General features: G+C 35.3%; 2 protein-coding genes across 4 annotated transcripts; one reads left to right on the top strand and one right to left on the bottom strand.

Moving 5' to 3' along the window:
• Positions 1-1,123: 1,123 nt before the first annotated feature.
• Positions 1,124-7,638, bottom strand: LOC104902257 (casein kinase 1-like protein 4). 3 transcript variants are annotated; one of them, XR_007268733.2, is made up of 16 exons: positions 7,128-7,634; positions 6,946-6,986; positions 6,492-6,561; positions 6,218-6,366; positions 6,011-6,106; positions 5,859-5,929; positions 5,623-5,684; positions 5,474-5,537; positions 5,293-5,377; positions 5,045-5,171; positions 4,818-4,900; positions 4,355-4,412; positions 3,560-3,696; positions 3,297-3,464; positions 2,897-3,212; positions 1,124-1,860 (listed from the first exon to the last, which is right to left on the bottom strand). XR_007268733.2 is itself a non-coding variant. In XM_010689971.4 (15 exons), the coding sequence occupies exons 1-14, from the start codon at positions 7,201-7,203 to the stop codon at positions 3,303-3,305; spliced, it is 1,281 nt and encodes a 426-aa protein (XP_010688273.1). In that variant the 5' UTR covers positions 7,204-7,638; the 3' UTR covers positions 2,779-3,212; positions 3,294-3,302. The 3 variants fall into 3 exon arrangements, 2 of the variants coding, with proteins under 2 accessions (XP_010688273.1, XP_010688272.1); XM_010689971.4 differs by lacking the exon at positions 1,124-1,860 and having other exon boundaries at positions 2,779-3,212; positions 3,294-3,464; positions 7,128-7,638; XM_010689970.4 differs by lacking the exon at positions 1,124-1,860 and having other exon boundaries at positions 2,779-3,212.
• Positions 7,639-9,071: 1,433 nt separating this feature from the next.
• LOC104902256 (uncharacterized) lies at positions 9,072-9,736 on the top strand. The gene has a single exon (XM_010689969.4). The coding sequence runs from the start codon at positions 9,164-9,166 to the stop codon at positions 9,575-9,577; it is 414 nt and encodes a 137-aa protein (XP_010688271.1). The 5' UTR covers positions 9,072-9,163; the 3' UTR covers positions 9,578-9,736.
• The last annotated feature ends 2,006 nt before the right edge of the window (positions 9,737-11,742 follow it).

Raw genomic sequence — 11,742 nt, 5'->3', positions numbered from 1 at the left:
ACGACAAAAAAATACTGACTGCTGTCTTTTATGAGTCTGATCAAAATAAGATCAGTATCATTTTGATAAGAAAGTGTAAAACAAACCTCACCCATATCATGGTTGCAATTGTTGAAGCACACATACGACGGAATGAAATCTCAACACCCAGCTAAGAAGGCTAGTTATTTGTGGAGGAATCTTGATTTCTGGGACACCTTTAATTTAGAAAATGAAATTGTTTCATGCCGGAGTAAATCCAATGATAAATCAGGCTTGTTCACTTAAATGTTGTACAGCATCCATTGCCGCAAACATGTTCTCCTAAGTTCCAACTGTACAAATTTTACCGAATACCCCTTCAAATTCTCTTGGACAAACATGAGATGTGAAGACCACCAATGTTGGATGCACCGAGTGTGTATAAATCCATCAGACAGAAAAGGACATAAGCCATCAACAAAGAAGAGTACATGTCGCTAAACACATAGACAATGTGTAGTCAGTTCATATGTTTTTTCTCTGAACTCAGGGAGAACTTTCTCCATAGATGTACGTGCATTGATAAGTGTCCAAAGTGGTGCTCCAGTTTCTACAATATCAGTTAAGGGGGTAAGAAGTGATGATTGAGAGAACATAAGAGGGTCAAGACTCAAGAGGTCAAAATTCAAACATATGAAGAAGGGAAGGTCATGAAGCAGAAGACTCAAAGTTCATCATAATAGCATCTTTCAAAAAACTCTTCTACTTCTACAATTGATCCCAAAGGTCCTCGCAAAAGTGTTTGCGACGCTTCCTAAGACAATAGTACTAGTTTCAGAAGTAACCAAGTTGAAAAAACAGTTTCATCTACCAAACTAGTGGTAGATTGTCTGGCTCCAAATTGATATATTAATTATCAACACTTCAAGGGAAACATATACTTTTCACAAAGCATGAATCTAAAGATTCAGCTTCAAGATTTCAAGTTTTCATCTTCGATGTATCCATACCAAGCAACCAAACATGGCAATTGAGCATCTCGGAAGCTAAAATTAAACCTCACCATGATTACAAAACCAACTCCAGCCTAGGAAAATGGCAACGAGCACAAAAACAGAGCACTACAAATAAGGAGAAAATTACAATGATATTACAGACTTCCTAAGAATGAAACATACCTGGCTGCATATATGTACATATATCAATTCCAATTACAGCATTTGCCTCTGGAACCAGATGAGGGACATCAGAAGCATTCGTGCAAAAGCTGTACCCCAAGAAAAGCAGAACAAGAAATAGAAAGAATGCAGCTAACCAAAAAAACTCAAATGTCTGAAAAGTAAAAGTATCCCAGCATGTTGGCAAAAGGCATACAAAGCGAACACACTCCAAAACCCAAAATTCAACAGCAAAGCAACATCTAACTGTAATTTCAACTAGATATATAAGTAACCTCTTTTGATACGTTCACAATTTTGTGAGCAATACTCCGAAGACACAGCCAGCTAAAGCTGGTCAGACAGCCTTAGCAATTGGCAAATGAACTTGCCCACCTGGTTTTTACCTTTACCTGATGTAGCAGTTTATAAGAAATTATCACCTATAAACTACAATTGCACATACTTCCAGTGCAGTGAAGATGGACTAATACTAGAGTTTGGAGAGTCCACAACCAGCCCCTGATCTGCAGGCAAATAATCCAGAACAGGGACTTCCAGAGATAAGAGATCAGGATACGGCATGCTACACAAGTGCAATCACAAGCAGAGGTGCTTCAATGTCCTCCGAAGTCAGAAAAGAGATCAGGATACCGCATGCAAGACAAGTGCAATCACAAGCAGAGGTGCTTCAATGTCCTTGGAAAAACAAGGACCTCCCATTACTTTCTTCTGGGAATCCCTGCAGAGCATAAAGTGTGAACTCAAAGGATTGAATAACTGGCGGAACAAAGTTAATAGCAGATATCATTAATATGCAGCATGCTCATTTGACAAAGATTTTAAAAACAGACAAAAACATATGTCAATAAAGGAATTTGGTGCATAAATACCCATGAGAAGAGAGTAAAAAAATTAGAAGACATGGTTTCACTTGTGGATAAGAAAGAAACCAACAAAGAAGAGTTTCAAGAAACAAAAACAAATGCTGAACAATCATTCAAAAGCTGACAAAAAATGCAAAATAGTTACCACTTACTGTAAAGCATAACTACAACAGTGATGCAATCTTAGCTTTAAAAGGGACAAAAATCATGAGAACTACAGAAAAAATTTGGGGGTAGGACGGGAGAGTGGCAGGAAGCATACATAGTGCGAAAGATAAGAGGAAAGAAGAAGACCTTTTACCGCAGAGTGATTCTGGTGACTACCAAGGAATTCAGTACAGACCAGTGAATAGAAATGCAGAATAAGGTCAAACAACAGAGCACACCGAGTAATGTAAGTAGAATAAGTTGTGATGTTTTCAAAATAAAATTGTCGGGACAACTTCAAATATCAATAATTAAAAAATTAAACAGAAAGTGGTTTTGCAACAAACAAGCATACTTCATATAATATAAGAGCTCGTACAGCATCGAGAAAAAAATATTCAATTGAAAAAAGAGAGTGAGAATTAAGAAAATAGAAAAACGATTTCGAAAGCAGCTGTGGAAACGGAGTTTTAACAGTTCATACAGCAAATAAGTCACGAAAAGGACAACTCTAAATGAGAATTGTAAGTACAGTAATATTCTCAACACAGAGATGCATATAAGATATTACGAACTTAACCGTTTTTAGTTCACAGCTTCTTTATAGAGTAGCAAGAATGAAGGGGTACAAGAAACACCATCGAACTTTTTATTAAGATCAGAATAATTAATAGTCAAGCTAATGTATGTTGCTACTGTTGTCACATACACTCAATTCTCATAGAAGTACAAAATGTAACTCACAAAAACCATGAACCAAATAGATGAACGCCGTTGATGACAACCACGTCGCAGCAGAGAGGATTCTGCAACATCTATGGAACGCACACGGACGAATATGCCAGATATTGTCATATTACACAGGATTGTAAATACAGGAGTGATGTGTGTAATTCATGACATCAGCACACCAGTTGCACCAAGCTATTAGAATATACGCTGTAACTCCATATAAAATTGCAGTCGCCCTTTAAGCATATCTGCATGGCACAAGCTCAAATTTGACGTGCAATGAGTGTCCGTAGATGTGTATCAAGAGATTGTCCAACATAATCTTCACCTGGAAGGAGGATAGGTCGTCCTTTAGATGTTTTTCAATACATTAAACACGATAAAGTCAGCAATCTGGAAGCAATATTACCACGTTCAATCACTTTGCAGATGAAATTCGCATCAGGGGAGAAATCCATCTGCTGGAAGGACCAGTTTTACTACCATGTCCTTGATTCGTGTTCGTAGCTTCGGTGGGCCTAACAGGCTCAGTGACTTCTTTTTGCAAGACCCCATGGGAAGAAAATGATGTTGATGGCAACTGTAACATACAAAAAAGATTAAAGTTTGTTAAAAATAAAACTTAATACAAAGAGCATTCCATATAGTTGGATTTTAGTGTTAGGAGAGCCTTACATCTTTGTACGCCATGCTTTCAGAATTCCAATTTTTCTCAACAGCTAAACTAGAATGCATGCGAGCATCAGAACCTGCACCATTACCCACTCTGACTCGGTGTCTGACACCAACAGGATGCAGAGCATTTTGCCCCCCTGAGAACATTATAGCATAACTTAGACATTGAAGTGTACATGACTGCATTCTCTTTCAAATGCCACAAAATAACCAAAAGGCCTCCAGAATTAAATGAACACTCAGAAAAAATCTCATCATAGAGGAGTTCATGCCATGGTTTGCCTAGGTATTGTAACCTTCTAAGCTGAAAACATATAAAGCACTAATCCATGGTATTTGTGACTACCAAAACTTTAGAGAGAATAGTGATCTTATATCTATACTAAAAGGGTGAAAATTTTGAGATGAAATACTCAAATACCACAACACCAAAAGCGGAAGGCAATAGCAAAATCTCTTCAAAGCAGTTTGATGTGGTATGCAACATAATGACTCACCAGATATGATTTTAACAACTCAATGCATCAGAAAAGACAAAGAGTTGATAAGTCATAAGTTGGTCCCTTTAAGGACATTTTAGATACATACAACCAAATCATTATTAGAGAAAGGCGGTCAGCAAGTTCATTGTTCCAAGATATGCCAACAGTAACCACATAAATAAGTAAATAACAAACTATTGAGTTAACAACAGTCAGAAAAAAAGAGAAACTTCTGAAACCATGCTCAGTGGCTGCATCTAGAGCACATATAACAAATCAGTTGGATTTGAGCACACAAGTAACGACATCTAACCTTGATTCTTGTCCACTTCCATTGGCAATGCTCGACTGCTGCTCCCTCCTGCAGCTGGCTGCAAATTTTAGACAATAACTATCATCAAGAACAAAAATCCTGCCTAAACTTTAACTGACAGAAATGAATTGGATGTAAGGAGATTTAGTGCCAATTTGAATGCATAATCACAAGATACTGATGCAAGAAAGGCGTTTTTTTTTTTAAAAAAAGATAAAACTAATAATCAATTTCACAAAAAACGCTTTTTGATCTACAAGGGCACAGGTAATAAGGTAACATTGACTGAAAAGCAACACAAGTGTATCAACTTAAACCAATTAGTTAACAGCCTAATAAAGACATAAAAATCTTTAAAATCAAGTTCTCACACCAAAAGGGTTTTCTCTAAGGACACAGATACGAAGGACTCAAAAACGACACAAGGGCATATGAATTAACCAAAAAGTAGCGATAAACTCACCGATAATTCAGACTGGATCCTACTCTTCTGTGATTGCTGGTACTTCATAATAGTCCAATCAAAGATGTAATCAAAAGAATATCCTGTAAATATCAAGAAAATTATCATTAGCTCATAACAGTTCAAACATAAAATAAACATTACAAATACAAAGCAAGACAGGCTCCATCACACAGCAAATACTTCAGACATCTTTACACTAGAAAGAAATCACTATAACTGAGTACCTTCACGAGTAAATAGTTCACGAAACAAGCGCTTCAAGAATCCATAATCCGGTCGCTGATCAAATGTCAATGAGTGGCAATAATGCAAGTATGAGGCGAACTCAACAGGATGCGATTTGCATAGAACCTTTAAGGATGAAAAAAAATGACAGGATTGTTAAGACTCACAAGTCAAATCACCAAAAACCAATATAGAAAGTTCTCTTCACATATTCCACATAAGGCACATCCAATAAAGTGGGGCAAACCTCAATTGGAGTAGCCAATTTCTTCTCACATATTTTGTCATATTTCTGCTTCTTTGTTGCAGCTTTAAGACCTTGCCATGGTAGGCTGTAAGGGAAAAAAAAATTAATGACCAAAATTAATAATAAGAAGAAGAAAAATGAAAGTATTGATTAAAAACATTAGATGTAGAAAATAGCTTACCTTCCTCTCAAAAAATAGAGGAGAACATATCCAAGCGACTCTAAATCATCACGCCGACTTTGCTCTACCATAAAGTGAAAAGGTCATGAGACAATAACCAAAGGGCCACTTTGAACATACATATTAAAATATCACCATTTCAGACTTACCAATGCCAAGGTGAGTGTTGCAACTAGCATAACGTGCAGTCCCTGTCAAATTCTTGTTCTCCCTGAACAAATCAAGCAGATGCCCCTAGAATTAGTTCCAACCATATATGCAGATAGAAAAATTTAAAACAGACACATGAAATGGATTGCATATATACTAAACCGTGGCATCAGAATTACAAGGACGTCTAACAATTTGAAACAGAAAAGATACATATCAACCTGAATAGACTCACCTGTATGGAATATGGCGATTTGTGGTTGAGTCACGATATCTTTTCGCAAGTCCAAAATCAATAATGTAAACCTGCCGTCATAAATTCAGTTCAGAATAATTCTTGAAAGGATAAGACCAGGCTAAACAAAGAAGACATTCAATATGGCCTACCTGATTAGCTTTCCGACCTAGGCCCATGAGAAAGTTATCAGGTTTGATATCTCGATGCAAAAAGCCCTTTGAATGAACATACTCTATTCTCGTAATCTGGAGAATTGAAATTACTACCACAGTTAACACATTATGAATCAAATTTGTAGTAATGAAGTGAACTTTAAGCAAGTAGAAAAATCATGTGTCACTGGAAAGTACTCGTACCATTTGATCAGCCAACATTAGGACTGTCTTCAATGTAAACTTTCTCCCACAATACACAAAGAGATCCTCTAGACTAGGCCCCAATAAATCAATCACGAGGATATTAACGTCCCCGTCCACTCCGGACCATTTCACGCTTGGAAGTCCACCTAAATTGTACAATATCAAAACAACATTAGCAACACAACTGAGTATCAGCACAAAAAACACAAAAACTTCCAGTTGATCCAATGGTAGAAAATGAAATTATACATAATTTTAGATTGTTACGTACTTCCTCCTTGAAGAATGTTGTATACCTTCGCCTCATACAGTAATTGCGGATGCTTTGTCTTGGTATTTTCCTGCAAATTACAAGTAGATTACAGTAAGCTTCACTTTAACTCAAAAATTAGGATTTTATCTTCAAGTCTAAACAGCTAACAATCAATCAAAAGTTATCGAACTTCTTCCACCACTAATTTCATTAAATTAACCTCAAAATTCAACAAAAAACAACCAAAATTATCAAAGAAAAACAAGCAAATTTTAAGTAGATTATAGTAAGCTTGATTTTCAACTCAAAAATTAGGAATTCATCTTCAAGTATAAACAGCTAAACACTAACAAATTTCCAGCAAATAATCAAAAGCTATCGAACTTCTTCCACACACTAATTTCAGTTAAATTAACCTCAAAATTCAACAAAAAAGCAACCAAAATTATCAAAGAAAAACAATCGAACTTACAAGCTTTACAGCGACAATCTCGAAAGTATCAATATGAGTAGCTGCAACCAAATAAAAAAAGGCGCAAAAATCAAATTTCCACAAATCAAAATAAAAAAAACCTAACTCAAATTCAATTTAAAGATCAACAAAAACCTCAAACAAGAAACAAAACTTAAAAGATCAAGAAATTGAAGCAATACCTAAGAAAATTTCACCAAAAGAACCACTACCGATCTTACGACCGAGCTTATACTTGCCTCCAACGATCCGATCCATAGAAAAAACAATCGATTAAATCAAAAATCAACACAAATTTACTACTGCTGAAAAATGATTGAATTTTTCCGAGTTTTTCAACAGCATGAACTTGAAGAACTGAGCTAGAGGTTTTCGACGATGATCAAAGGAATTTGGAGGAGAGAGAAAAAGGAGGGAGAGGTAGATACCGAGAAAGGTGAGGAGAGAGAAAACTCAAACCATACGCGGGTAAGCGGGCATTGTTGAGCGAGGAGAGAGAAAGAGAAAGAGAAAAGAGTGTTTGAGGTTGGGTTTTTCGGCGATTTTTATTATTTTTATTTGTTTGTTTTGTTTTGGTGAGAAAGGAGAGAGAGGAAATTTGGGAACTTTGAGTTGGAGAAGTGGATAAGCAAAGAGATGATGAGTTATTTACTAATTTTTTTTTTTGAATTATCAGTTGACTTGTTGACCTTTGTACTTTTTTTTTTTGTTGGAAAAAAGAAAATCACATAAATTGGTTGTATCTAGAAGACTATAAGTATGAAATTATCGGTATGGGATGTGTCATGTTCAGAGAAAATTTATCTTATTACAGATTTTCAAAAGAAGATTCAAAAAACTGTGATTAACTATGTAAGAAGTATTAATTTATTTTTTTTACAACAGTTAAAACAAGTACAAGTTAAGTCGTGATTTTCCGACGAATGGAAACAAGTTTTTTCATGTATTTTAGGAAGTTGGTTGTCATATATTGTGATCTTTAGGTTACTATTTATTAAAATAATTCAAAAAAATGTCCAAATTTGACTTTAACAAGTCATAAATCAAGTTGGTCTTTGGATCAATGTTGTGAGGTTCTTAACTCCAAAAGAAACATACTCATGAGTCGAATAGTAATCTTTCTTATCTTCAGACAAATACGAAGTTAAAATGTTGCAACTAATAGAAAACGGAGATCTTATGTTAGTGATTAAATTATAGGATGAATATTATTCATACTTCTAGTGAAATTATTGGTTAATAATGAGAGAATGGTGTCATTGTTCATGGTATCAATTGGTAGTAGACTCAATAATAATGTTATAATTGTTAATGCTAAATCAAGTACTCATTTTATGCTCATAAACTGAGTGTTTAAGTCCATGAATTTAAAAGTCACACTCATAAATTGGTAATGTGTGTTAGTAAACTTGATAAAAGAATCTTTATAAACTGATGATATGTACAACATAAACTAATCAAAAGACCATAAAATACTTCATCCGATTTTTAATACATGCATCATATCGACTTGCACTATTTGGAATTCAACTTTAATCATATTTAACTACTATTGTGTAAAGATAAATATCATTATCTTAATTGTTGTTGGTTAATCTCAATCTATATTTTCATAAATATTTCTTATAATTTTCAATAATAAATAATCGAAAATATTAATGGTCAATGTTATGCATTGACAAATATACTCAATAAATACGATCCATCTACCAAGAAACAAAGGAAATATATAACGTAAACTGAAACTCGTCTCATCCTAAATGTTTTTCATAGTATGAAATCTAATTAGGCGCGATATTTTATCAGGTAATACTTGATCTAGTGATAAGATTTGTATCTCACTGAAGGTACTTTGAAGACGGGACTCCCTTAATCCATTTCCTTTCCCCTTTCAAAGGTCCCTAACTGTGTAGTTGGATCGATCAAATATACTTATATAAGATTCCAGTCCAGTAAGACACTCTCTTGTATCTCCTTATTAATTTACAACATAAAATTTGGACTCTCTTCCATGTACAAAGCATACCTAAAAACATCACTATTGAATTATTAGGTTCGATTTTTCTTGGACAGAGAGAAACTGAACTCAGAAATTAAAATGAAATGCAAAAAGTTATCGAACTGAAAATAAGTCCAAAAGAACGAGACGGTAAACTCTTATACTTCATCCTTGGTCTCCAAATCTTCTCTACAACAAAGCCGACACCACTCCACAACAATGGCGATCGGCGACATAGAGAAGATGATAGCAGTAGGTCTCATTTGGGGTGCAACAAACGCACTAATGAAAAAAGGCGCAATCATTTGGGATCAAAAATCACTCAACACTTTTTCACCATCATCCAAAAAATCCCCACCTCATAATCGAATCATTCTCTCTCTTCAAAACTACCTTAACCTCATCTTAACATGGCAATATTCTATCCCACTATTTCTAAATCTCTCAGCTTCAGCTACTTTCTTTACTATTCTTGGAAACACACCTATTTCTCTTGCTGTTCCTGTCACCAATGCGACGACGTTTGCTGCTACTGCTGTTATGGGGATGTTATTAGGGGAGAAAACTCGAGTTGGGTATGCTTTGTTCGGTACTATTGTTATTGTTTTTGGTGTTTGGTTGTGTGTTATGTGATGAATTTTATTTTTTGATTTGGGGATTTGCCCAGTTTTATAATTTGGGTTTGTAGATTAGATGGATTATGTTTGTTTGTTTGATTGATTTTTGAATTGAGTTATGTGTTGTATGATTGGGGATTTGAAACTTATTGATGGTGTTGTTTGATTTTTGCAATCTGCAAATTTTGACAACAGAAAACTGATGAGTGATAAGCTATGTTGCTCGGATTATTCATTCCACCTCAAATACCCGTGTCGGATCCTCGACACTCGGACATGGGTGGGACACTTGGATACTTCATTTTGGGCCAAAAAATTGAAAAAGTTCCAAAAGATAGCCGAGTCGGACACTTGGACACGCACCTGTGTCGGACATAGGTACCCTAGTCCGAGCAACATAGCTGATAAGTGATAACATATGATTTGGCTGGTTGGCCCTTAAATGGGATTTGGAAAGGTCAAGAGGCTGTTTCAATTAGGGGATGTATCAACCAATGACATTGCTGGAAACCATCTATTAACATGAATATGAACCGGCTAACTGCCCAAATTAGTACATACACACGTCAGTAGGATGAGAACCATACGCACGATGATTATGAATAACTAGATTATGAACACAAAGACCAATACCAATGAACATGTACCAACAGAGATGTATATGTGTTTATTTGACTAGTTAGCCATGTACATATGTCCATTTGGCTTGTTATCCATATACATGTGTGCACCATGCTCTATGTAAAAGCGTATGCACCATCTAAGTGTTGGACTAACTGAGTTAGCGATTGATGGTGCTGAGTTAGTTAACTGAAAACGGGAAACAAAAAACGATAACAAACAAGCCCTTAGTTTCTAACTTTCTGTTGTCCATTTTCTAATTGACATGTTTAGTCTATGTATGACTAATTTTAAGTTCATTAGAAGGATATCATATGACTACTAATTCATAAGACCAAAAATTGGAAATTGCCAATGATCGTGAGAGGGAATAGCAGATTTACTATTCATTTTAGAGGTTAATCATTGCTCAAAATAATAAGGATCAATGAGTGGGGGTTGATAAATACTAATAAAATTAGTTAATATAAGCAGCAATGGTTATGCTTTCTTGAGAAAAGTATAGAGGCTGTTTGAAGTAAAACAAATGTTTGAGAGTGGAGATTTATTTGGACTTTCCCATACCAAATTATAAAGGATCTTCATTATCATTCCTGCAGATGATAACTTTATACCAAATGAGGGTTCTTTGTAGAATTTATGAAAGAGGATGGGGGCTCTTTTCTTGTCTTTTTTTTTTCCTTCGGGGGAACTGGGGCCTGGGGGTACTTCGGGTTTTCTTTCTGAGATTTACACTATTCACAAATCTTGGAGATCAACTAATACCAGCTTGGTATTATGTTGTTTTTGTGGATAACCTCTAGAGTGAGAGTTTTTGAAGAAGCTGTCAATTGCTGTTTCTCACCAGTTGAAGTAGATGTCTATTCAATTATGTGTCGCGTTCTGTTGCAGCTTCTATGGATGATTCTTACGAAGTGATCATATTAATCGAATTGTTATCTGATGATTTTGGTGATGCATGACAGTCAAAATTGGTCCTTTCACACTCCTGAAACTATGATATGTTAGGATATGGTGATAACTGATAATATGCAAGTTCTGATCCACTAAGGAATTTGATTTGTCTAATTTGCTGAAGTAGACCTCTGAAGGCCTTTATATGTATTGTTCAAACCTTTTATTTGATCTGCAGATTCAAGGTTAGAGTTCTGTTAAATGTTTCATGCATAAGCAATTAAAAATCTGTTAAGTCATTGGTCACCCTTTTCCAAAATATGTGAAGAGACCCATTGCCATTCGTAACAGAGCTTAGCTTCTCTAAGCTTTAATGCTGCTTCTTTCTTTTCTGGGAATGTTAGATTTGGAAAGAACAAGAATGAGGATTGGAGTTTGGATTACGTAGAACCCCCATGTGCACACACATATAAGTTATAACTATATAAGTCTTAATTAAAGTATGCTTGAAAAGTTTTGTGACTGTTAATGGGTGAATTAGGCTCATTCAGGTGATCTATTGAGATGTTGGCCATTCATTTGTTCTCCTAAATTTTGGAAGACTGAGACATAGGTCACATATGTGAAAACTGCAAATTTGATGACAAAATACTGAATATTTGATTC

Source organism: Beta vulgaris, chromosome 8 (assembly GCF_026745355.1).
Source record: "Beta vulgaris subsp. vulgaris cultivar EL10 chromosome 8, EL10.2, whole genome shotgun sequence".
Taxonomy (NCBI): domain Eukaryota; kingdom Viridiplantae; phylum Streptophyta; class Magnoliopsida; order Caryophyllales; family Amaranthaceae; genus Beta; species Beta vulgaris.
Note: the sequence above shows the minus strand (reverse complement) of the source record. Positions and strands in the feature narration are given on the sequence as shown.

Excerpts from the sequence above, each read along its gene's own strand:
- LOC104902257 (XM_010689971.4), bottom strand. The coding sequence starts at position 7,203 with ATGGATCGGATCGTTGGAGGCAAGTATAAGCTCGGTCGTAAGATCGGT. Across the intron at positions 5,930-6,010 it reads TAGGTCGGAAAGCTAATCAG|GTTTACATTATTGATTTTGG; the intron begins GTAGGCCATATT and ends TTATGACGGCAG. Across the intron at positions 5,378-5,473 it reads CTCTATTTTTTGAGAGGAAG|CCTACCATGGCAAGGTCTTA; the intron begins GTAAGCTATTTT and ends TTTCCCTTACAG.
- LOC104902256 (XM_010689969.4), top strand. The coding sequence starts at position 9,164 with ATGGCGATCGGCGACATAGAGAAGATGATAGCAGTAGGTCTCATTTGG.